The following is a 24133-nucleotide window of genomic DNA, read 5'->3' as shown; positions in this document are numbered from 1 at the left end:
TTGATGTTCGGGGTGGGGGGGACCCTTGTGCGTTTTTTTCCCTAATTTGGGAAGAGAAGATAATATCCATAGGCAATAGTCATAAAGATAAAGAAATTTACAATACATGATGTTTGTGTTTAGCGTTTTTGTAGATTTTATTTCATTTGGCATGAAATTTCTACCTCACAGACACCCCAAAATTTGAATAAAAGCAACAATTGAACTTTATATTTTTGAACCAATTTTCTTCGCATGTTCTGCCCTAATGTAATTGTCTTCATTCTTTGCTCTTGTCTTCACATTCTTAGTCATTAAAGATGCATTTTTTTATTTTGGTGCAAATTGAATTTAGAAAAATCTGTTTATTTTAAGACCAGGACTGTATTCAGTATCACAGAAGCAAAAACCATTTAGCAAAGTCATCAATTCAAATGGTTCTTCTGCTTATATTTCTACTCTCCAGGCAAATTGTTAGGTTTTTGTTTTGTTTTTGTTTTTAGGTTTTTGCTAGGCAGTGGGGTTAAGTGGCTTGCCCAAGTTCACACAGCTAGGTAATTATTAAGTGTTTGAGGCTGGATCTGAACTCAATCAAATACTCCTGACTCCAGGGCCGATGCTGTATCCACTGCACCACCTAGCTGCCCCCCAAATTGTTAGTTTTTAGAAGGGTTTTCTACCTTCTGGGAACTTAAGTATTTACTGAAACCTAATTTCTAGGTGTAAAATAAAGAACTTTGTGAAATTCAAACATTACAGATTAGCTCACTGAAAGATTTTTAAAATATTTTACACAAGGCACTATGCTTAGTGCTAGAGATAGAAGGTTAATAATGAAATGATTTTTTTTAAAAATTTATTTCTTGAATGAAAAATCATAATTTGTAGAAATGTTTAATTGATTAGTCTTATGAATATTTATAAAGTACCTATCACCAATTTTCTAAGCCTAATTCATTAATTTTCTTAAGACTCTGTCCTGAAATGGTAATCTACCAGCATTCTATCTTCTACCTAAATTTTTAAATGGTCATAGTTTAGGTTAGTGGTCGCTATTTCAGGCAGCACTGCATATTGGATAGGGACCTCTGACATGCTTAAGTTTTTTAACCTCTGTGTTTTAAGCTATCTGCAGAAAAGGTTATCTGAGTTGGCAGCTTCCTCACCTGGGAGTTCCCTAATCCAGGAAAATTATTCTATATATCCCCATCCCTATATTTGTGTTGTAGTGTACTACAGAGGAAGTTTTTAGTTTTCAGTGTTTCTATTAGAGCCATATTAGTAACAACCTGATGCTAACAATTATTGGCCTCCCCTTAGTTAACTGAGAAGATACAGGTTTTCCTTGACCTTCTGCATATGTTTTTGACTATAAGGGTCTCTGTAAATTACATTGTTGTTTTCATGTGTTAACTCCATCTTCCATTCTCTTCAAGCAAAATTGGTGCCATTTTGCAATATTGTTGACTGCCATGGGAAGGGAAGGGATTGTGGTATAAAAAAATGTGGAATGCATACATTTGCATATGGATGAATGTTGAAAAATTGCCATTGCATGGAATTGGAAAATAAAATAAAATTTTAATTAAAAAAAAGGAAAGGATTAGTACCTTAATAGCTTAATAGAAAGAAGCTTGACCCTAAAAATGAATTCGCTATTACTAATAATGGTGCATTTTGCAAAAGATTGCCAGTGTTTTTAGTAGCACCATTAAGCCATATTAACAAATCTCACTGTATTGTACAGCCATACAGTGTCACCATAGTGTCTCCTAGATTATTCCTCTAATAATGATAATTGTTAATAAAGAATTAACTTCTCTTCGTGCTCTTTTACCTAATGATTTCACGGAACAAATTAATGACTGCCATAAGGCTGTTAAAAAAAAGGTGAAATCAATCTATAAATTTAATTCTTTTCAACATTTTTTTAGATGCAGAGCTCGCTTAGATCTCTTCGAAATAGTGCAGCTAAGAAAAGGGCAAAGCTGAGTGGCAGTACTTCTGACCTTGAAAGCCCTGATTCTGCAATTAAACTTGACTTGAATATGGACTCCCCATCCCGATCTTCATCTCCAAACATCAGCTCATACAGTGAAAGTGGAGTTTACAGCCAAGAATCCTTGACTTCTTCTCTGTCAACAACTCCCCAGGGAAAGAGAATAATGTATGTATGTTTTGGACCTTTTAACAAGTATATGCTAATAGTCTTTGCACTGTTGATATTGTTTCAGACTGAAGTACTTTATAATATAAACTAGATTTAGAATTACTATTTGTAAGTTTCTATTTCATTTTTTGCCCTCTTAGGTTCTAACTTCCCTTTCCTGAACTATGACAGCTATTCTTAACTACAAATTAATACTAATGATCCTATTTCAACTTGTCCAGCTTCCTCCATATTTTTGGAGGCACAGTTTCATACTTAGACCACTACTGTTTAGATCTAGTCTTGCCATTGACAACTAGATTTCGCTACCACTTAGTTGGGACCTCAGTTTTCCAAATTGGATGTGAGATACAGTCCTCTGAAAAGTATCCATTAAGCAAGAATTAATTTAAAAGTCACCTGTCATCCTCATAGTCACAGATAAATTACTGTTATTCATATAATTCATTATAAACAGTCTTTTGAGCTTTTTTATATCTTTGTATTTAGTTATTAGAAGTTTATATACTTTGCTTTCCTGTTAGGTTGTATAAAAAGAGCTAAATATTTAACATGCAAAAGAATTGATTGTTGCTATTTTAAATTTGCCCTCTCTCTCTAATAAGTGAATGTCATCTATTAGGAGAAATGTACACTGAAATGAAACCCAGAATAATATACAGAAAGCTTAGGCTCTGATCCTGGCTCTGCCACTCTTTGTAACTTTGGGCAATTTACTAGACTTCTCTGGACCTTACTTTCCTCATCTGTAAAAGGAAGAAATTGGAATAGATCACAGTTTGTGATACTAACAGTTAAGTATTTTAAGTGAATTTAAAACTTTTAGTTTAAGTGAAGTAAAACTAAAGTGTGTTAGTTGCATAATCAAAAGAAAAATGGAAATCTTGTTTTAAAAATTAGTATAAAATGGTTTTGATGCTTGAATCACTAGATCTATATCTTGTTGTGAGAAGTTTGTCTCTTCAGTTGATAATTTCAATCTTTTAAAATGTTTTGTTATTGGAATTTCTTTATTCAGAATTCTTTTGTTCCAGCTCATGTGCCAAATCATAGTAATAAAAAGCAATTATATTAATGCTGAAGTCTGTATTATCACATACAGCTGAAAGAGATCTTAGAAATCTATTAATCTATTAATCAACAAACATTCATTAAATACAGTTCATTTTGGGGAGAAATTCTCATAAAAAGAAGGCAATAATCCCTATTAGAACATATGGCCCTATCCCCTCATTTTACAGAGAAGGAAACATGATCCAGAGAGAGGAACTGAATTTTCCAGGGTCAGTCATTAGGTAAATATCTGGGTCTTAAGCCAAGATCTTCTGATGCTAATTCAGCATGTTTTCTGTTCATGATGGAATATTATGCAAGCAACCTGCACAAACTACTACACAGATTTGGAATTTATCATTTTTTGTTAACAATACTAGTCTCTCAGACAATAGAGACTAATATTAGATTAGAGAAGACTTTAAATTCCTACCCTGTCAGTAAGGTCTCAAAATGCCTTTAAATTTAAGACTATGAAAAAAAAACAAATTTGACTTTTTTAATGCCTGTAGAAAATGAAAACATTATTCAGCTGATAAATGGTAAATAAGTATGAATCAGGTAGGTTTCAGAGGGAGTAATGAAAGTTATTTATTTTTAAAACATGCGCTGAAAGACTAATAATTCAGAATGCACACGGCAAACAGTTTTAAGGTACTACTTCACATTTCATCAGATTGACTAAAATGACAAAAATGAAGAATGACATACAGATAGGACTGTAGGAAAACAGAATTTTTGGTGGAGCTGTGAAATGGTCTTAACCATTTTGGAAAGCAAATTGGAACTATATCCAAAAGATTTTAAACCATACCTCCCCTTTGACCCAGACATATAATTACTAAGTCTGAGGAAGAGGACCCATACATACAAAAATTTTTGATAGCGTCTCTTTTTAGTAGTAGCAAAGAATGAAAAGACTGAGGGGGGGTGTGCCTTTAAGGGATGCCTTTGGTTAAGGAGTGACTGAACATGCTTTGGTATATGAATTGAATATCATAGAATACTATTGTGCCAAAAGAAATTATTTCTGAAATGAAAACCCTCAAGGGTAGCTAAGTGATGCAGTAGATAAGAGTATCGGCCCTGGAGTCAAGAAGACCTGAGTTCAAATATGACCTCACTTGATACCTAGCCACTTAGGCAACTTACACTTGATACTTACCAGCTAGCTGCCTTGCACGAAGGAGAAAGACCTAGAAAATTTTATGAAGTATCACATAGTGAAGTCACTCAGTAACATTAATATTGTGAACATAATCATCTTGCAAAGACTTAGTAATTCCGAGCAACACAATGACCAACCACAATTACAGAGGACTCATGATTAAACATGTTTTGTACCTCTAAATAGAGTTGATGAACTCAGAAACATTTTTTTCCTCTCTTTTTTTTTTCACATCACTAATGGGAGAATTTTCCTAGCCTATGACTTAACATAATTTGTTAGAGGGTTGTTTTTTTTTTAATTTTTTTTTTTTTGCTTTCTGGGGTGTGAAGGGAAAGAGAAGGGAAAGCATTTGAAACTGAAAATAAAATTGTATTTTAAAAAATTAAAGAGGGCAGTAGAATATAACATGTCGCCTCAAAGAAGTTTCTCCTAAAATTTTAAACAGTACTGGATGGCAGTAAACTCAATAGCCCCCCGAAAGAAAGAAAGAAAAGAAAAGAAATACCTTTCCAAAATTTTTTAAAAGAATTTTTATTAAGACAATAAATACTCCAGCTCATTGGTTTTGTAGTTTTCGGTGCCTACTAAAATCTGTTTCATATAATCAGTTGGTTCAAAGTAATTCTCTTAAGTTTCTAAGTAAATTAAATAAAATTTTTTCTTGATGAAATTAGTAGTATATGTCTTTCTGATGCCAGGAAATAAAGCTAAAAAACAATCTAAACTGATTCTGTCTAATCTTCTAAAGAAGAAAGCTATTTATAATTTTCATTGGTTGCTAATTTCTCTATAATGCAATTAATTCTTAATTATTCAAGCTAGGACAGGGACATAAATGAATATAGTGGATAACTAGTGATCATTCTCTTTTGTAATGTGTTATTTTAGATCCAATATTACTGGATCTTTCCATAACAGCTCTTCAGAAGGAATTAGAAAGTTAAAATTTATCATATACACACATACACAATTGTACATACATTCACTTTTGAATAAATTCATTTGTGAACTGACAACTTCAGATATAAAAAATTTTATATTTAATTTTTCATGTCTTTCTAAAAGTGTCATAAAGAATTGTGTGATGTGCTAAATATTTTCTATATATTTAACATTCTTAATTACTTTGTATTATTTTAGGGCAGATATCTTTCCTACATTTGGATCCAAATCTTATTCAACAAGACTCTCCTCTGCAAAAAATAAGAATTCTCACATAGTGGAACAGAACTCCAATTCAGGTATTCAGTATCTACATTATAAACAGAATGTCTAATAAAAGCAAGAAACTTCCTCAGTAGAGGAAATGGTGAAATTTTACATAGATGTTGATACGGAGTTTGTCAGAGCAGACATTCTTCTGTATAAAAGTAAACTAACAGGGCAGCTAGATGGTGCAGTGGATTGAGTACCGGCCCTGGAGTCAAGAGAACCCGAGTTCAAATCCTGCCTTAGCCACCTCTTATTTACTAACTGTAATTTTTGGGCAAGTTACTTAACCCCATTGCCTTGCAGAAACAAAAAGAAAAGTAAATACTGAAACATGGTATTCATTTCCAGACAGAGACATACTTCCTTCCTCCCTTCCCTCTTTCCTTTCTTTATATATTTGTAGTTAATCTTTATTTTTCCTTGGTGAGGGAGGGAGAAAATTTGAAACTGAAATTAAATTAAATTGAATTTTTTTAAAAGTTAACTAATAGATCTATAACTAAAATTTAATTTACAAAAAAAATAACATGGAAATTACCTTAGAAAAATGAGATAAAGGAGTATATATACTTTATACTTTCATAGTTTTCACTTTTTTCCCATAAATATTCAGCTTTCAGAAGAAGGTATTTACTCCATGATATTTTGTGAATCCTTATAGCAGCTATACCTGACCAAGCATTTTTTGTTCCCTATTGACTTCCTGATACCATGGCACTTTTTCTGTAAAAATATCTTGGTTTTGCAAGGCAGTGGGGTTAAGTGACTTGCCCAAGGTCTAGTTAAGTCATAAGTGTCTGAGGTAGGATTTGAACGCAGGGTCTCCTGCTTCCCAAAAAATAATATTTAAAAAACTGGTTAGTTTCAGCTATATTGTAAGTTAAACAGAATTGTGAAAATGGCCTAGAAACTTGATCAGATTTACTTAAGAAAAATGAATTTCAGATTCAAAATGCCCATACATTGTTGAATACTTTCTTCTGAAGTCTCCAACTTCTTTCTTCCTCTTCTGAAACCATACCTGTCTTCCCCAACCTTATCTCCCACCATCTCCTCTAGCATATTGCTCTTACAATTATCCCTACTTTCTCTTTAATCTTCAATGCCTATTTTTATTTGCCTGCAAAGGCTCTCAGCTGCCTTTTGTCCTATAAAAATCCAAATTAGAACACATCATATCCCCTTAATTAGCTTCATCCGTCTCTTGTTTTGAAACAAACTCTTTTAAAAAGTCGTCTTTAAGGGGCAGATGGGTGGTACCGTGGGTAGAGCACTGGCCCTAGAGTCAGGAGGATGTGGCTTCAAATCTGTCCTCAGACATTTAATATTACTTAGCTCTGTGACCTTGGGCAAGTCACTTAGACTCATTGCCTTGTAAGAAACAAAAAAATCAAAATCAAAAAAAGTCATCTTTAGTTAGTGCCCCAACTTTCTCTCCTCTCTCTCCTTATTCCTTAGCAATTTGTCTCATGACCTTAATGATCAGTTGAAATTGCTCTCTCCAAAGTTCCTAACAATTTCCTGACTTAAATGTCTAATGACTCTATCTCTATCCTCAGCTTCCTTTCATCCTCAGTCAGTCATTAAGCATTTTCTGAGCCAAACACTGAGAAAGCAAAAAGAAGCAAGGACCTCAAGGACCTCAAAATCTAGTGGGAGGAGACAAGCAAAAAAAAAAAAATGTACAAACAAGTTATAATAAAAGATAAATAGGCAGAGGTGGCTAGGTGGTTCAGTGGATAAAGCACCTGCCCTGGAGTCAGGAGTACCTGGGTTCAAATCTGGTCTCAGACACTTAAATAACTAGCTGTGTGGCCTTGGGCAAGCCACTTGACCCCATTTGCCTTGCAAAAACCTAAAAAAAAAAAAGATAGGAAATAATTAACTGAGTGAAGGGAGTGAAGGTATTTAAATTTAAAAAGGTGGGGAAGGCTTCCTATAGAAGAATTTTCATTGGGACTTAGAGGTTGTCTGTAGTTGCAATAGAGGAGGGAGGATTTCCTATACCCAGTCTGTGTTTTTGCAATGGCTACCCCCTCAAGCCTAGAATGCATTTCCTCTTCAACTTCAATTGAGCAGATCCCTGATTTCCTTCAAAACTCAACTGAAGCAGGACCTTCTATAAGAAACTTCTCTACCACCTCCCAAAGCTTCTTGTATTCATTTTGTATGTGTGCTGTTTGTGCTCATATGTTGTATATGTTCTTTTCCTCATTTGAATGTAAATTCTGGACTTATTTCAGTTTTATAGCTCCTATGTTTAATTTAGTATGCCTAGAACATGATGGGTTGATTGATTTTTGTAACTAGTTGCTTCCAAACAAATCTGAAATGCAATCATTTTCAGTGGGGGCTATATAATTTCTATTTGGGATTTTTTTAAACTCATTGCCTTGGGAAAAAAAGATTGTCATAATTTTGAGATCTTACTTTGTATAACTTATTAGGAATATAATTATTAAGTAAATTTTATAAATTGAAGCCAAGTAATTTGAAGACAATATGCAATGATTTTTGTTATTTATCAAAAAGTTTATATTCTAGCATATATAAGGTAGGAAAGGCAAGGAAGAAGTTTTTTACCATCTGATTTTTTTTAATTTTTTAAATTTTTTCCAACTACATAGTTTTCAGCACTCATTTTTTTGTAAGCTCTTGAGTTCTACATTTTTTTACCATTTCCCCTCCCCATAGCAGCAAGTAGTCTGATATACATTGTACAGGTACAATCCTGTTAATATATTTGCATATTAATCATGTTATAAAAGAAGAGTTTGAACTAATGGGGGAAAAAAACATAAAAATAAAAAGCTTTAACAAGTGAACATAGTATTCTTTGGTCCACATTCAGAGTCCATTGTTTTTTCTCTGGAATGTGGATGGCACTTTCCATCACAAGTCTTTTACAATTTTCCTTGGCTACTAAATGCTGATTGAAGTAGAATCCATCATAATTGATCATCTTACAGTATTGCTGGTAATGTGCTCACTTCATTCAGCATCAGTTCATACAAGTCTTTCCAGGCTTTTCTGAAGTTTGCTCACTCATTGCTTTTTTTTGTATGTTTTTTCAAGGCAATGGGGCAATGACTTGCCCAAAGTCACACAGCTAGGTAATAAGTGCTCTATCCATTGTACTACCTAGCTCTGCCCTTCATTGTTTCTTACTGAACAATTTTTTCAGCCATTCCTCAATTTCCAATTCTTTGCCACTACAAAAAGAGCTGCTAAAATTTATTTTTGTATATGTGGGTTTTTCCTTTATGATCTCTTTGGGATTTAGACAAGTAGAAGCATTGCTGAATTAAAGGGTAAGCACCATTTTTTTTTATCGCCCTCTGGGCATAGTTTCATATTGTTCTCCAGAATAGTTGGATCAGTTCACATCTTCACCAATAGTGCAAATATGTTTTAGAGGTTTTTTCATATGACTGAAAACTACCTGTTCATATCCTTTAACTACTTCTCAATTAGAAAATTGTGTTTTTATTGCCTCAGTTCTCTATTTTTTTTTTAGAAATGAGTCCTTTATCAGAAACACTAGCTGTGAAAATTATCACCCAGCTTTCTGTGTTTCTTCTTCTTCTTGGGGGGGGGGGTGCAAGGCAATGGGACAGTGACTTGCCCAGGGTCATACAGCTGGGTAATTATTAAGTGTCTAAGGTCAGAATTGAACTCAGGTCCTCCTAACTCCAAGGCCACTGCTCTGTCCACTGCGCCACCTAGCCACCCCTCTGTTTTTCTTCTAATCTTGGTCACATTGATTTTTATTTGTGCAAAAATCTTAATTTAATATGATTAAAATCATCCACTTTGCAATTTATAATGTTGTCTTATCTCATTTGGTTATAAACTTCTCTCCCCTCCATAAATCTGACAGGTAATTATGCTTCTAATTGGTTCATGGTATTACCTTTTATATCTAAATCCTGTACCCATTTTGACCTTTTCTTGGTATAGGGTATGGACAATGATCTTTTTTTTTTTTTTTAATTTTTTTTTTTATTAGCTAAAGCAATGGTGTTAAGTGACTTGGATTTGAATTCAGTCCTCCTGACTCCAGGGCTGGGGCTCTGTCCACTGCACCACCTAGCTGTCCCTGGACTATGATTCTTTTTAGATTTTTCAAGGCAATGGAGTTAAGTGGCTTGCCCAAGTCCAAATGGCTAGGTAATTATTAAGTGTCTGAGCTGGATTTGAACTCAGGTACTCCTGACTCCAAGGCCAGTGCTCTATCCACTGCGCCACCCAGCTGCCCCTGGACTATGATTCTTAAAGGGAACTGCAATAATCCAATCCAACAAACATTTATTGGCTTTCTTATTATGTGCAAGTTATTGTGGTAAGGCCTGAATATACAAAGAAATTAGAGAACAATTCCTGCTTCAAGGATTTTATGTTCTACAGGATGACAAAACATGTAAATATCCAAGTTTAACTGTTTGAGATAGCACTAAGAACATAAGCAAAGGAAGTGACAAGTGAAGTTTAGGCTTGAAGGAAACTAAGAGGAAGTTCATTTCAGTCACAGGACAGTCTAAGCAAAGGCATGGCCATAGGAATTAGAATGCTGAGCTTAGGAAACACTGATGGCCTCAGCCTTGGATCATTCCTACCACTTTCACTCCTACATGGACACGGTACTGAAAGAAGCTGGAGAAAAATCATACCATTCTGACTGCTCTACTATGGATTTATGGTCCACAATCTCAACTGTGCCCTCATAACTTTAAAGCAATTTTTGTTGGTTATTTTTCCCTTCCCTAATTAACTCACAATCCCACTCAATAGGAGCTCTTCTAAACCTTTTCTTCCTTTCTCAGCTGTCCCCTGGTTTCCTCCCCTCCAGTCCTTTTAGCTATGAGCCTTGACTCATATTTTACTGAGAAAAATTGAAACTGTTCACCAAAAACTCCCTTTTCTTACATTACCCAGATCCCCTCTGGCCCCCCATCTCATCTTTCATCCCTGTATGACCTGATGAGTTGGTCCTTCTCTTGGCAAAACAAACTCTTTTACCTGCACAAGGAATTCCATTCTATCCCATCTTCTCTTGCCCACTCTATCATCTCCGCTTTCTCACTTTTTTTAGTTTCTCCCTATTTATTGACTGCTTCTCAGATCCTTAAAAAAACCCCATCACTTGAATCATCTAAATACCCCTACTAGCTGTCATCCCATGTCTCTTTTCCCTTTTGTGCCTAAATTTGAGAGGACTGTAATGAATGTTTCCACTTCCTCTCCTCTTATTCCCTTCTCATCATTCAACTAAAACTACATGTTCCAAAGTTAGCAGTGATCTCTCTTAATTGCCAAATACAATGACCTTTTCACAATTCTCTTCTTGACTTCTCTGTAGCTTTTGATACAGTTGTCACCCTCTTCTTGATACTTCCTTTTCTCTAGGTTTTGAGATATCCCTCCCACCTGATTTTCCTCATATCTGTCTGACTGCTCCTCAGTCTTATGGATCTTTTCATCCAGGTCGTGCCTTCCAGTCATGGTTGTCCCAGAGGACTCTGTCCTGGGACTTCTCTTCTTCTCTACTATTTTACTTAAGTGATCTCATCAGTTACCATGGTTCTGATTATGATTTGCTAATGATTCTCATACTTCTTATCCCTAACCTCTCTGCGAACCTCCAGTCTGGCATCACAACTGCCTAATAGACATCTTGAATAGGATATTCTGTTGACATCTTAAACTGGATTTGTCAGAAATCAAACTCATCTTTGCTACAATAGCTCCCCTCCTCTTGTAAATTTCCCTATTATTAGTCACAGGCTCCGCTGTCCTTCCAGTCACTTACCTTTTCAGCATAAGTAAAATTCTTGACTTCTATCTCCCTCCCCACCTGCATGAAGTCTTCTCCACTCCATTTAGCTGCCAAAATATTATTAAAAATACAGATCTGACCATCCCTGTTCAGCAACCAGGATCAAGTAGGATGAAGTTTGGGAAAAGGGTATTGAGGAAAGCTGTTTGTGAGTTGATGAGACGTTAAAAGCCTGAATAAAAATTTTTGAGAAATGAATGGAAAAAGAGGGGGAGGCAGTTCAAGTATAGAGTTTTCTAAGAATTTGGCTATATAGAGAAAAGGCATACCTAGTACTTAATTCTGCATATCTTAACTCTTTAAGGGGTAGGTGGTGTTTTCAAAGAGGGCTAGCACCTCTGGTGTGAGGGAAAGCATTTTTCAGGGCCTCTTGGCTCTCTTCAGCAGCTGTCATTGGCACTCAACTTTAACCTGTAGTTTCATGAAGCTGTAGCGTGCACAAAACCTGGCTAGATTGACCGACTAAACTAGGTTGAGTGTAACTGGCAGACCTCAAATCTGACAGTGAGTTAGGAGGATGTCTACGACCCCCAAGCATGTGAAGATGTCCCCTTTTGGAATGGATATATGAGAATAGTTTATTCCAATGGTCATGAAAGTAACCAAAACCATGGAGTGCTTAAAGCTGTGTCAAACATCAAAGACTCCAAGGTCATACCTTGTATCCCCTGGCCAGCACAGTCATTGACTATTGTCTTGCCACAGGTCTTTGATGACTCCAGGAGAGAGTGAGGTTGGTAGACTACCAACATTTGCAACTCTGCCTCAATTTAACTTACTTATAAGTCAAGACAACACCCCTTAATGTCATTGATCTTCTTTGAAAAGAAAGGACAACTACAACAACAGCACCTTAAAGATAGTGACTGTTTCAGTTTTGTTTTTTTATCCCCAATCTAGTACCTGGTTCATGGTAGGTGCTTACTTTAATATATGGTTACTGCTTGAATTGATAGCTTGAATGGATAATAGGGTCAAATTAGGATAGGAAGAAGTTATAGATAAGCTTATAGAAAGCAAAGAAGGAACAGGGCATAGATTAAAGAGAATATAACTGAAGGAATAAGAAGGAATAAGCTGCCCGGGAAAGAGAATGGAATTCAAAGAATAAGTACCAAAAAAGGGTCATCTCATCAGAGACTGGACAGATGATAAAATGAGGATTTGATATGTAGAATAGATAGAAGAGGGAGCTTGCAGCAGATAACCTCTTTTCTCAAATAAGGAGTAAAGTCTCCTTAAAATTAGGGTAGAGGAGGTGTTTAGGTAACTTGAAGAAAAGCAGTTTTCAGATAGCTATTGTGAAGAGTCTCATACTTAGTTAAGGAAGAATAATATAATAATAGGAAAATAGAGAGATAAGCATTTTATATGAACAGATACACAATTGTGATCATCTGCCCCTCCAGGGGCCTAATTAAAATTCAGATTCAGGTCCAGTACTTTTTGTCTCATACCAAGGTTGCAAGGGGTGACACAGTGGAAGATTCCCTACATGTGCATTGGGCCCAGTGCTCAACAAGGCTGTGAAAGCAAAATGTCTGAGACTTTAATATACAACTGAGAATCTTGGTTTTTGAGGATCTAATCCTAGGACTGGAACAGTGTTCAGAGCTTGTGCTGTTTGCCTACACTCAGCTCCTGGTTGCAGTTTGGGCTTCCATACTAAAGATAGCAGCATCCCTCCTTATACCCCCAGGGCAGAGGGAAGTACAGGGGCCATCTACATATCAAGGGAGCATAAGACCTTGGAGGAATAAAGGTCCCAGTGGGGTGCCCCAAAAATAAAAACAACCCAAAGCCATGGAAGTGCTGTCTTGGGCTGAGGAAATGAGTAAATCACAGAAAAAGAAGAATCTGACCATAGAGAATTACTTTAGTCCCATGGACAAAAGCTAGTAATAGAATAATATTGTATCAGAGGAAAAATTTGATAGGATTCTTTCATCCCCTAGCTAACAAACACATTATATGATATTGAATTAAAATTTTTAAAACTATTTGTTCTAATCCATCTTTTTTTCTGAATTTTTTTTCTTTGAATTCATTTATGGCTTGTTCACATTCTTTTTTTTTGAGAAATGAGATATTTTAATTCTCTTTTAATCTGAATATTGTATATCTTTTAGAAATACTCATCTACTTCATTTGGCTTTTCAGTTTTATTGGCATATAATAGAGCAAGATTATTTCTTCATTAACTATTCTATTTTTATGCTGACAATTTGGTTTTTCATTTTCTTTTTTCATTTCCCTCCTCCCCCCCCAAAAAAAAAAAAAAGAATAAATCCAGCTCCTGGCATTATTTGTCAGTGTAGTGGAATTTATTGCTTTCAATTTTGTTAATCTTTTTTCACTTTCATAACTTCCATTTTGTTATTTTTTTTAAGATTTGCACTTTTGTTTTTTTAGCTTTTAAAAAAAGTTTATTTTCATGTTTGTTGATGAAATTGTTTAAAGATATAAATTCCCTCTCAGGACTGTTTTGATTGAATTGCAAACAATATAATGTCTCATAGTTATAATTTTCTTTAGTAAAAAATCTGTTGTATCTGTGATTAATCTTTACCCCACCAATTCTTTAGGATTGAATTATTTAGCCTCTTAATTTATTTTGAAATCTTTCTTCAGATGTACATTAAATATAATTGTATCGGGTTGTGCTGAACAAAGGATGTGTTTAATATTTCTACTTCTTTATTTGTTTATGGTGTTTTATGCCCTAGCAAGAAATTGCCATACACCCTTATCTATTAATAGCTAATTTTAACAAAATTCTATTCAGGTATCTAGCCTATTTCTTATTTTAAAGTTTATCTAAATTTATCTCAACTCTAAAATCCCATGGTCCTACCATTATGTATTTATTTTCCACTTCTGCCTTCCCAAATTTATCTCTTCATCTACATTGTGACCTTTAAACCCCAACTGTTAGGTTCTTTCCCAAGCTGTGACCCCCTACATTCATTACTCTCTCCTCTTTTCTCTATCTTGACATTTTGGTGAAACATTCTAGTTCTATACTGGCCTCTTCTCTCAAGTCCCTACCCTCCCTACCATAGTGGTGACTGTGTCCTGCCAAGTCTGCCAAGTTTCATCCTTGGATCACTTTGACTATCTGCTGCCTTCATGCCTACATATGTGCTACTAAATGAAGATTGGTTTCACTCCAAATTTATGTTACATTGCCTCAACTGGACCCTCATTCCTGCTCAGCAATCCTTCTTACTTTTCATCTCACTGTCTCTTCACAGTGGGTCTTCCAAACCTTTTCCTCTCTCTTCTAAACTCTCATGGCCACCCCTGAACCTCTATCAATTGATAATGTTCTCTTATATTCCCTGCCCCACCCCCAACAAAACCAACTGAGCTCACTCACTGTGAACTCTCTTCTTTCCACTTCCTCTTCTGTCACTCAGATGCTTTCTGCCATTGTTTGCACACAAAAAGTGGACTTGCTCCTTGCCAAGGCATACTCCTCTACCTGCTCAAGCAATCCTTTTCCATTTGATCTCTAACAGAATCAATCCCCTCTTATCATTCTCACTCTCACTTATCTTCACTCTCCCCTTATTAACAGACTTCTTTCCTACTTCCTACAAATATGGGCATGTCTTTATCATTTGTTTAAAAATTCCTTACTTTGGGGGTGGCTGGGACCTGAATTCAAATCCAGCCTCAGACACTTAATGATTACCTAGTTGTATGACCTTGGGCAAGCCGCTTAACCCCATTTGCCTTGCAAAAAAATCTTTTAAAAAAATTCCTTACTTAAATCTTTCCCGGCTGGCTCAGACTTCTCTGACCATGGCCCAGCCAAGGCTGCTTGGCTGTTCTTTTATCTTTCTCTCGTCCTTCCTTATGTCCTGTAACCTTTTTAATAAATTTTTGTTTTATTTCCACCTGTGCTTTCCTGAGTCTAAATAATGATTCCTCATAGGCATAACCAAACCCAAGTAGCCAGTGGCTACATTTTGGCAGCCAACGAAAGGATTCTCTCTACACAGACTGGGAAATTGGATTGAGCTCCATAGAGGAGAGGCGGGGAGAAGGGAAATCTTCCTTTTTAGAATTTCGAAACTCAAACCTAAGTCTCAGGTGGAGTGCATGCTTCACTGCAGGAAGGCCTGGAACATTCTTGGTTTTCTTTAGTGCTCAAACCACCTGATACTCTGGTTTATAGCTATATAGCTCCAAGACCAGTCTCTACAGAATGGCAACCAGCTGTGCCAGCCAATCATTTCCTGGACCCTGCCTCAATGAAGCCCTCACTGTAATACATTCATTTCCAAATGGACTCTGAAAGGTCCAGAAGACTGGTCCTAAAATGACTGAGGTGGGAATGATGCAGGGAAGGAGGAAGAGATTTGGGTGGACATGTAAATTGACTCTTGGGATGTAAATTGACTTGAAGTAGAGAATTATGATTGTAACAGAAATAATTATAATCTTGGGTGGAGACCCTCCCCATTCTTAAAGTACCATTGTTTAATGTAAAATCTTTCTCCACTACCATCCTTATATATCTTCTCTCCTTTGTGGCTAAACTTCTTGAGAACTCCATCTACAACAGATACCCCCAGGTCCTCTCCTCTCACTCTCTTCTTAACTTTTTATAGTCTGGTTTCCAGACTCATCCTTTAACTGAAACGAATCTCTCCAGAGTTACCAGTGATTTCCTAGTTGCCAAATTCTGTGACTTTCTTGCCTCTCTCATCAGCCCTTGATAATCTCCTTTTCCTAGGTTTTCATATGACTCCTCAAACTCATGCCCATTAGCCACCTGACTCTGTTTTGAGCCCTTTGCTCTTCTCCCTCTACTATTTTACTTTGTGATCTCATCATCTTTATGCTGATGACCTCCTATCCTAATCTTTCAGCTGCCTTTCAGACATCTTCAACTGAATATCAGTAAGCATATTAAACTCAACATGTCCAAAACTCAACTATCTTTCCCCATATACCCTGTCCATCCAGACTCCCAGTTACTGTCAAGGGGAATTCCACTTTCCCAGTAGTTAGGTGCCATCTTTGACTATCTTTCAATCTCCCATATCCTCCAGTTTGTTGTTAAAACCTGGTAATTTCACATTTGCAACATCTCTCCAAAAGCCCCTTTCTCTCCTAACACTGCTACCACACTTAGCACAGGCCCTCATCACCTCATGCCTGGATTATTGCAATAATGTGCCTCAAGTCTCTCCATTCTAATTCTTCTATTTAGCTACCAAGGTGATTTTTCCAAAATGAGGATCTAGCCATTTTGGGGCTGTAATCACTACCCCTGTCCCCAATAAACCCCAGTGACTTGAGCATCAAATATAAAAATCTTATATTTGGCATTCATAACCAACTTCTCCTACCTCTCCAGTCTTTTTATAGCTTACTCCTTTCCACATATTCTTCAGCTGAGTGATACTACCTTTTTTTCAGTTCTCAGCCTCTGAAATTTTCTCTGGCTTCCCCTTAGTTGAGAATTTTCTCCCGCTACCTTCTCTGGTTCCTTTTTTAAATCCAGGGGTGAACCCACATTGTGTTGATCTTGCTACAGGCTAAAGAGAGAAATGTGGCTATTCCATTCTCTGTACCACGTGAGTCCCTGCTCTGTATCTAGGGATGAAAATGTTGGTAATCTGAGGTTTGTTAGGGTTAAAGAACACTCTTTAATATTACTTTTATAAATTTACATGCTTTTAATGTCAGAAAATTCTGTTCTCCAAACTCTTCCAGTATCTCCTGTGGCATGTAGATGTAGGATTTATGAAGCTTATGCCAGTACAACAAAAGTCCTACTTGGGCCAGTCAATCACAAAAGGCTTTAGATTATGTTAGATCAGAACTACATCAGTATCTGATCATTGAACCTCTGACTTTCATTCTTGATGAATGAAAATGTTCTTGGAAAATACTTTCACTTTGGTCCAATCATAATTGATGCTGATTAGTGATCTAGTAGCATTATTCCCATGACTCACTGAACAGCTTCTGGGAAACCAAAATCTTTGGATTCTGGAGGGAATATAGTTGAATGTCTAAGAAGAAAGACTTTCCTGACAATTAGTCCATCAAGAGACAGGTTTAGATATACCATATTGTCACAGCCTGGTCGTCTTACTGAAATGTTGCGATGCCTCATTGATATTTGAGAAAAACCTGTATTGACCATTAGTCCATTGAAAGTTAGCCTTGGATATACCATGTCCCTATATTGTCCTCAGATATCACATACTGGTGCTTTGTCTGGTGTTGCTGGAGTGCTGAGGTGCCTTGCTGATATAGAAGTAGAAATCATATTCAAACCATCCAGACTATTACCAGAAGTCCTGTTTCTTATCAGATCAAGCCATGGGGTAAAATGGTTCTGGAAAAGACAAGAGAAGGATATTTTTGCACAATATATCCCTCACTCTAATAAACATATTGTGCAGGTCATGCCACCATTAACTTAACTTGGCATGGACCTCTTCAAACATGAAGGACAATTATTATTAGTATAAATCCCACTTAAAATCTCATCTTCTAGCCTTTCTTAATCTCTCAATTAACCCATTATCTTGTAAGTTCTTGAAAGACAATGTCTTTTGCCTCTTTTTGTACTCCTAGTGCTTAGCAGAATGCCTCAACATAAAAGACAATATTACCTAGCCATGTGGCCTTGGGCAAGCCACTTATAAACCCATTGCTTTGAAAAATCTTTAAAAAAAAAAAGACATTTAATGTATCCTTACCAACTACCTGACTAGTTCAGATCAGTGTGAAGTTTTTGTGATGGCTCTCCCTCCCCACTTCCAAGTTTGTCTGATTTTTTTCTCAAACTGTTTGATTTTAAAATAACTAATAATTAACTTTCTTATATTGTGTATTTCATTTTCCTCTTTTCTTTCATCTCTAAAAACCATCAAAATGGGAAAAAACACATTTCCAATCACTCTATTGAAGAAATTAGGTATCTAGAGGGGCATTTGATTCTTCTCCCTCTATTATAATAAAAAGCATTTCATTATTGTATAGTCAGTCTTAAAATATTTTTACCTCTCTAAGTTCCTATTATTTCAAAATTTCTGTTCAGCTTTTATCTTTTTACAGTCAATCCACTGTTGCATGAAGGTATTTTTTCCCCTGTAAGATTACTTTAATTTTTGCAGGTCATTTATCCTTAATGATAAACCTTATTTTGCCTTATCTTCCTCAAAATCCCTTTTTTATAATTATAGCTGCCAGGTCTTGCATAATTTCTGTTATTCCTTTGTACTTTAATTCCTGTATGCTTACAAGTATTTTGTTTTAACCTATAAGCTATTAAATTAGGCTATGATACTCCTGGGAATTTTGACTTTGGAATTTCTTTCAAGAGGACATCAACAGATTATAATTTCACTCTACCCTTTTTCTAATAAATCTGGATAGTTTTCATTTATACTTTACTGGAAAAAAAATCTATCTACATGTTTTGATTTTCTAGTTATTGTTTTCAGGGAATGCCTTAATTCTTAGATTGTCTTCATTCCCTGTTTTCTAAGTCAGTAGTTTTGGGGGAATTTTTTTAGTGGGGTTGTTTTGTTTTTCATTTCAGTATCAAAGATGGAACTTGAACCCAGATCTTCTTTTCTGCCTCAAGTAATAGCTTTGTCTCTATTAGGCAGCACTTACTGTCTCTTACTCAGTCTAGTCCTCTGAATTTCAAATCCACTGTTATTTCTGCTATATTTCTCTGCCACTGTTTTCATTCTTCTGATTCTAACTTAGAAAAACATAATTTGTTTTAAGTTGAATTCTGTTAAGGAAATTTGTTCTTCTATAACTTTTTATCTGAGGTAATAGATATAATCTTAATCCTTAATCTTTAGCCTACTACTTAATAATATTAACTATCACTTATAAAATGCTCTTAAATCTACAAATATTATCTCATTTGATTTTCACAACAACCCTGGGAGGTAAGTGCTTTTATTATCCCCATTTTACAATTGTGGAAACTGAGGCATATAAAGATTAAGTGATTTGCCCAGAGTCATATTAGTAAGTATTAGACAACAAGAAAAAAGAATGGAATTTAGAATGGAAATTTTGAATACTGTATAATATGACTGCATGGGAAAAGTCTACCTTTTAATGAATTTACTAATTTTATGCCAACATGAATTCCAGGGTTAAGGAAGAGGGGGATTTAGCATTTATTTCTGTCATAATTTTTATAAATTTTTTAAAAAGCAATATATTTTGTTTGTAAATTAAAGTCACAAATTTCTTGAAATTGTTGCCATTGTGCCATCATGTTTTCTCATATTGTTATTATTGAAATTACTGATTGATCAAAATCTTTAAAATGATTATCATGTCCTAGTTTGTAAGGAAAATTTGTTTGAAACCTTAAAATACTTTTTTATTCTTTAAATACATTTACTCTGAATTTTATTTTGCAGTAATTACATCGAATGTCAGCATAATTGGCCAACGCATGAATTATGGGTATGGTTGTGGTGATTTTGAAGATGACAAGTTGCAAGATGTTTCACTTAGTGTTTTTAAAATGCAAAATAAAGAACACCTGAAGCATTATAAACATACAAAAGGTTTGTGAACTTCCTTAGAGGTTTATGAAAGTGAATTATTAGATACCCAACTTACCCAATATGAATTCTTTTATCCATACCCCATCAAAATATAAATACTTTAAGTCATTTGACTACTGAAACTGATAAAAAGAAAAACATTAAGGAAATTTTGTGATTAAATAGTTAAAGCATAACAGCCAGTGTTTTATTCTTCCCTATCATACTTATCAAGCTTTCAGAATGATCTCTGCTGGTTTATATTTATTCCTTTGAATCTATGTTGGGGGAATAAGGAAGGAGGGCAATTATCAAGGTTTGCAAATATAAGCGGTAATGCTTATAATTTATAATTGTCTCATGTTTAGACTTATAATCTTACTATAAGGCATCAAGGAACTGTCATTTAATCATCTAATCCACCCTTTTATAAGTGGAACTCAGCAAATGTAGTGAAAATATGGAAAAATTTTGTGCTTGGAATATAAACAGATCTCCCTTTAGTTTCATCATATGCAAAATAAAATTTTGATCATAGTGAATATTTATGTGGAATAGCTCAACCCAAAGATCTAATATGTCATTTATTTCTATGATAAGTAAATTAAATAAGAAATGGGGGAAAGAATTGGAGGAAATACTTATGTTTCATAAAGAAACTCAGTCCATGGTATAATGTAGTAGTTATCCTGCTTAGCCATAAGAGCAGCCAGTCGACCTTAGCTTTTGTATAAAGTGAATTTTTTTTTACCACATTTACTCATACATTTTCTCCACTTGAGTTCTTCCCCATAATTTGAGATTGAGAAGAAATTAAAAAATCAAAAACACATTTTCTTTGTATAATCTATCTACTTAGTTTTCTTTTTTTTTATTGAAATAAAAACTGTTCTTACCAGTAAAAGAGTAACTATTAAAAATAGCTTTTTGTTTTTAATTAGAAAAAGGTTGAATTTTAAAAGCATCTTCATTGGTTGAATTCAGTTCTTAATAGCTGCCATGTGCCTTCTCTTGCTTCTTTGTTTCCTTCTTGCCTCTCCTAAGCCCAAGTTTCAGAGGCAGTTGACTTCCCTATGCATTCCTAACCATGGAAAGATGCAGAAATTTCATTTGTAGATCAAAGGCATAAAAACCTTTAAAAGGAAAGGAAATTGGGGGCGGCTAGGTGGTTTAGTGAATAAAGCACCGCCTTGGAGTCAGGAGTACCTGGGTTCAAATCCGGTCTCAGACACTTAATAATTACCTAGCTGTGTGACCTTGGGCAAGCCACTTAACCCCATTTGCCTTGCAAAAACCTAAAAAAAAAAAAACCTAAAAAAAGGAAAGGAAATTATAAATCTAAAAATCAACTTTCCATAATTTTGAAAGCATTTTCCTAGCCTACTCAGGAAGTCTTCCTTGCAACATTCTTTAGGAGTGAAGAAATATTTAAGAAAATCATTAGAGGTAGTACCCACTCTTCACTGCCTTGAATTCACATCCAGCAGTGCCTAAAAATGTATTTCGCTTTTCCCAGTGTTGATCAGTTCACTTTTAAGTGCTCATTCCCGTTTCCCACTAACCCCATAAACTCAGCATTCTATCTCAGGCAAGACCACCACCTACTGATGGACAAGGGTAGCTCCAGATTACACTGTGCATATGAAAAAATAATCCGTTTTTTGCCATTCTGCTTTCTGATGTGGTTTCCAGGAATGTATTGCAGCAAAAAAGAGGGAATTGCCCGTAGATTTACATTCCAGTTAAATTTGCTGTGTTACTCTGGGTGAGTCACTATTTTTTAGTAAGGGGGGGGAGGGTGGGCCCCAGGGCAAATTATATATTACACTATGGGCTTTATCCTTCTTTCCACTTGATTAGCCCTTTCACCCCCTCCCCATAATTTTATTTTTCATGCCAGTGAAATCAAGTTAAAATTAATATTAAAGGTAGCTTTAAAAAGAATCCAAAAGTCACAAAATAGTGATTGTAACCTGTGTGTGTATGTGAGAGATAGTGATTTGATAAGCCTAAGTATTTATGTTTTCGTAGGACTAGCAAGTCCTTTCTCCTTATCTTCCTTTGACACCTGGAAACTTTGCCCCTGTTTGCACTTCCTTTGAGATGACTGAGGGTAAGAAGTTATTAAAGGTTGCTGAAGGTAGACAGACAAGAACCCAGATATTCTTTCCCTTGAACCACATAATAGAGTGAAAATGTTAGGAGAAAGGGGAGGAAATTGTGAGTAAAAATGGCACATTTTTTTGAAATTTATTTTGGACATTTTTTCTTCATGTTTAATACTCAATAGTTCAGGTTTCTTGTGCAGTAAAGAATAAATAAATATAAAAAAGAGTACAAATACCTACTTTTAGGGAAAAAATTCTAAAAACTCAATGATTCATAACCTTGTTATGGCTGTTATTTTTTTCCTTATTGAAAGTTTCAGCTATTAATTGTAACTAACCTTTGATTATTTCTGTGTATTTTCCAAGTTTGTAAATCGGTGTTGACCTCTCTCCCATTGTGTGACTTTTGGAGCAATCTCCTTTTGCTGTTAGTTCACATGTATACTAAAAATACAAACTGTTTTGTACTTTCCAAAGCCAGAAAACAAATAGGAGAGTAAATCTAATGTGATGAATGTTCTGTTAAATTCCAAAACCAAATATAAGTAATTTTCACATTTCAGATTTCATACTAGTTCTCCCCCTTAGCACAGATAATCATTTGGAGGTAAGCCTGATAACAGCAATCAAAATTTCTTACACCCATTTCATCATGTGGAGAAAGAAATTAATCAAACTGGCTGGTTGATCAAATTGACTATGAAATTATCTATTATCTAAATTTAGCAATCATGCAGTCAAAAAATGATCAAATTGTTAGCTAGATATAATAATATTTTTTCACTTTCCATTTCTAGTCTGCTTCAAACATTTTAAAAACATAAAGCATTTTTACTGAAACGTAGATGATAATCATTATTAATAGCATAAATTTATATAGCACTTTAAAGTTAACAAAGCACTTTATATGTTATCCCTTTTATTATATTTCAATGTATAAAAAATTATATATTTTAAGGGCTGTTAATTATAAATGATTGAAGTGAAAAACAATTAGAAAAATTTTATTCTCTTTTTAAACCCATTTTTTAGGATTTACAGGGTCATCAAATTTACAGCAAATTTCCAATTTTGACTTCACTTCAACAAATGCCTTATCAGAAGATTCAGTAGTAGTTGTTGGAAAAGGTATTAAGATTTCAAAGTTATTTAGTCATTTTTACAGTCTTCACACATAGGAAAGCTTATCTGTTTGAAATAGAAAAGGAGAACTTTAGTTCTGGTTTAATTGAGTAAAGATTTTGAACAATCTTTCAAATTGAAATTAATTAGAAATGCATTTGAACTTCTTTATACTCTTAATAACTCAAAGATGAATTCACATAAAGGATTTTTTTTAAGTGATCAGATCTTGTATAAGATATGTAGTGAATAGCTTAATTATCTACAGAACTTTAAGTGCTTTGTACTATATAGTACTCTTTTTTCTTTAACAATAGGTTTTATGAAAGCTAGAATTAGGATGGCAGCTTGTTAAATTAATCAGCTTAAATTTGTATAAATGTTAGTTTCCACCTACATTTAAACAATCATTTAACTCATACTTTCATGTTAAAGGAAAAAGAAAATTTATAAAGTTATTTATAGATATTCTTTTAGTTTGCTTTTAAAGTAATAAAATATTGAAAATACAAAATTGTTACCATTTCATTCAGTGTCACTCCTCTGCTTCTTTGCACTCTCTTAGGGCCCTCTCCATTGTCTGTAGAGTAGAGTTTAGACCTATATTCAGGATCTTCATCAATTTGCCTCAGTTGAATTTTCTCATAGGAGCTCTTGTTCTTTTACATTTATCCTCTGCCTCAGTGAACTCATCTATTTACAATTTTCTATACTTAACTTCCAACATATTTTGGATTTTTTTTCTGTTTGTGTTATTGTTCCCTTGCCCCAACAGTATGTGTTTGTTTTTTTTCTCTGCTTTTCTAACTCCTACCTATCTTGAAAGATTTAACTCCTCAGGTCAATTTAGTACATAATCTCTTTCCTAAATTTGCAACACTTGTCTCTAATATTCATTTAACAATAATCCTCTATAGTCTTCTAACATCT

At 34.8% G+C, this 24133-nt stretch overlaps 1 protein-coding gene across 3 annotated transcripts in view; it reads left to right on the top strand.

Moving 5' to 3' along the window:
* Positions 1-24133, top strand: part of TOGARAM1 (TOG array regulator of axonemal microtubules 1) — a 95454-nt gene that overhangs the window by 42496 nt on the left and 28825 nt on the right. For all 3 annotated transcript variants that reach the window (XR_012478211.1, XM_074235858.1, XM_074235857.1), the window contains exons 6-9: positions 1914-2146; positions 5514-5614; positions 19845-19994; positions 23114-23209. Coding sequence is in view for 2 of the 3 variants with exons in the window: in XM_074235858.1 (XP_074091959.1) it covers positions 1914-2146; positions 5514-5614; positions 19845-19994; positions 23114-23209 (580 nt within the window). In the remaining variant the exon portion in view is untranslated. The remainder of the gene's footprint in view (positions 1-1913; positions 2147-5513; positions 5615-19844; positions 19995-23113; positions 23210-24133) is intronic.

This window comes from Macrotis lagotis, chromosome 4, assembly GCF_037893015.1.
Source record: "Macrotis lagotis isolate mMagLag1 chromosome 4, bilby.v1.9.chrom.fasta, whole genome shotgun sequence".
Lineage (NCBI taxonomy): Eukaryota > Metazoa > Chordata > Mammalia > Peramelemorphia > Peramelidae > Macrotis > Macrotis lagotis.
This window is presented reverse-complemented; position numbering and strand designations above follow the sequence as displayed.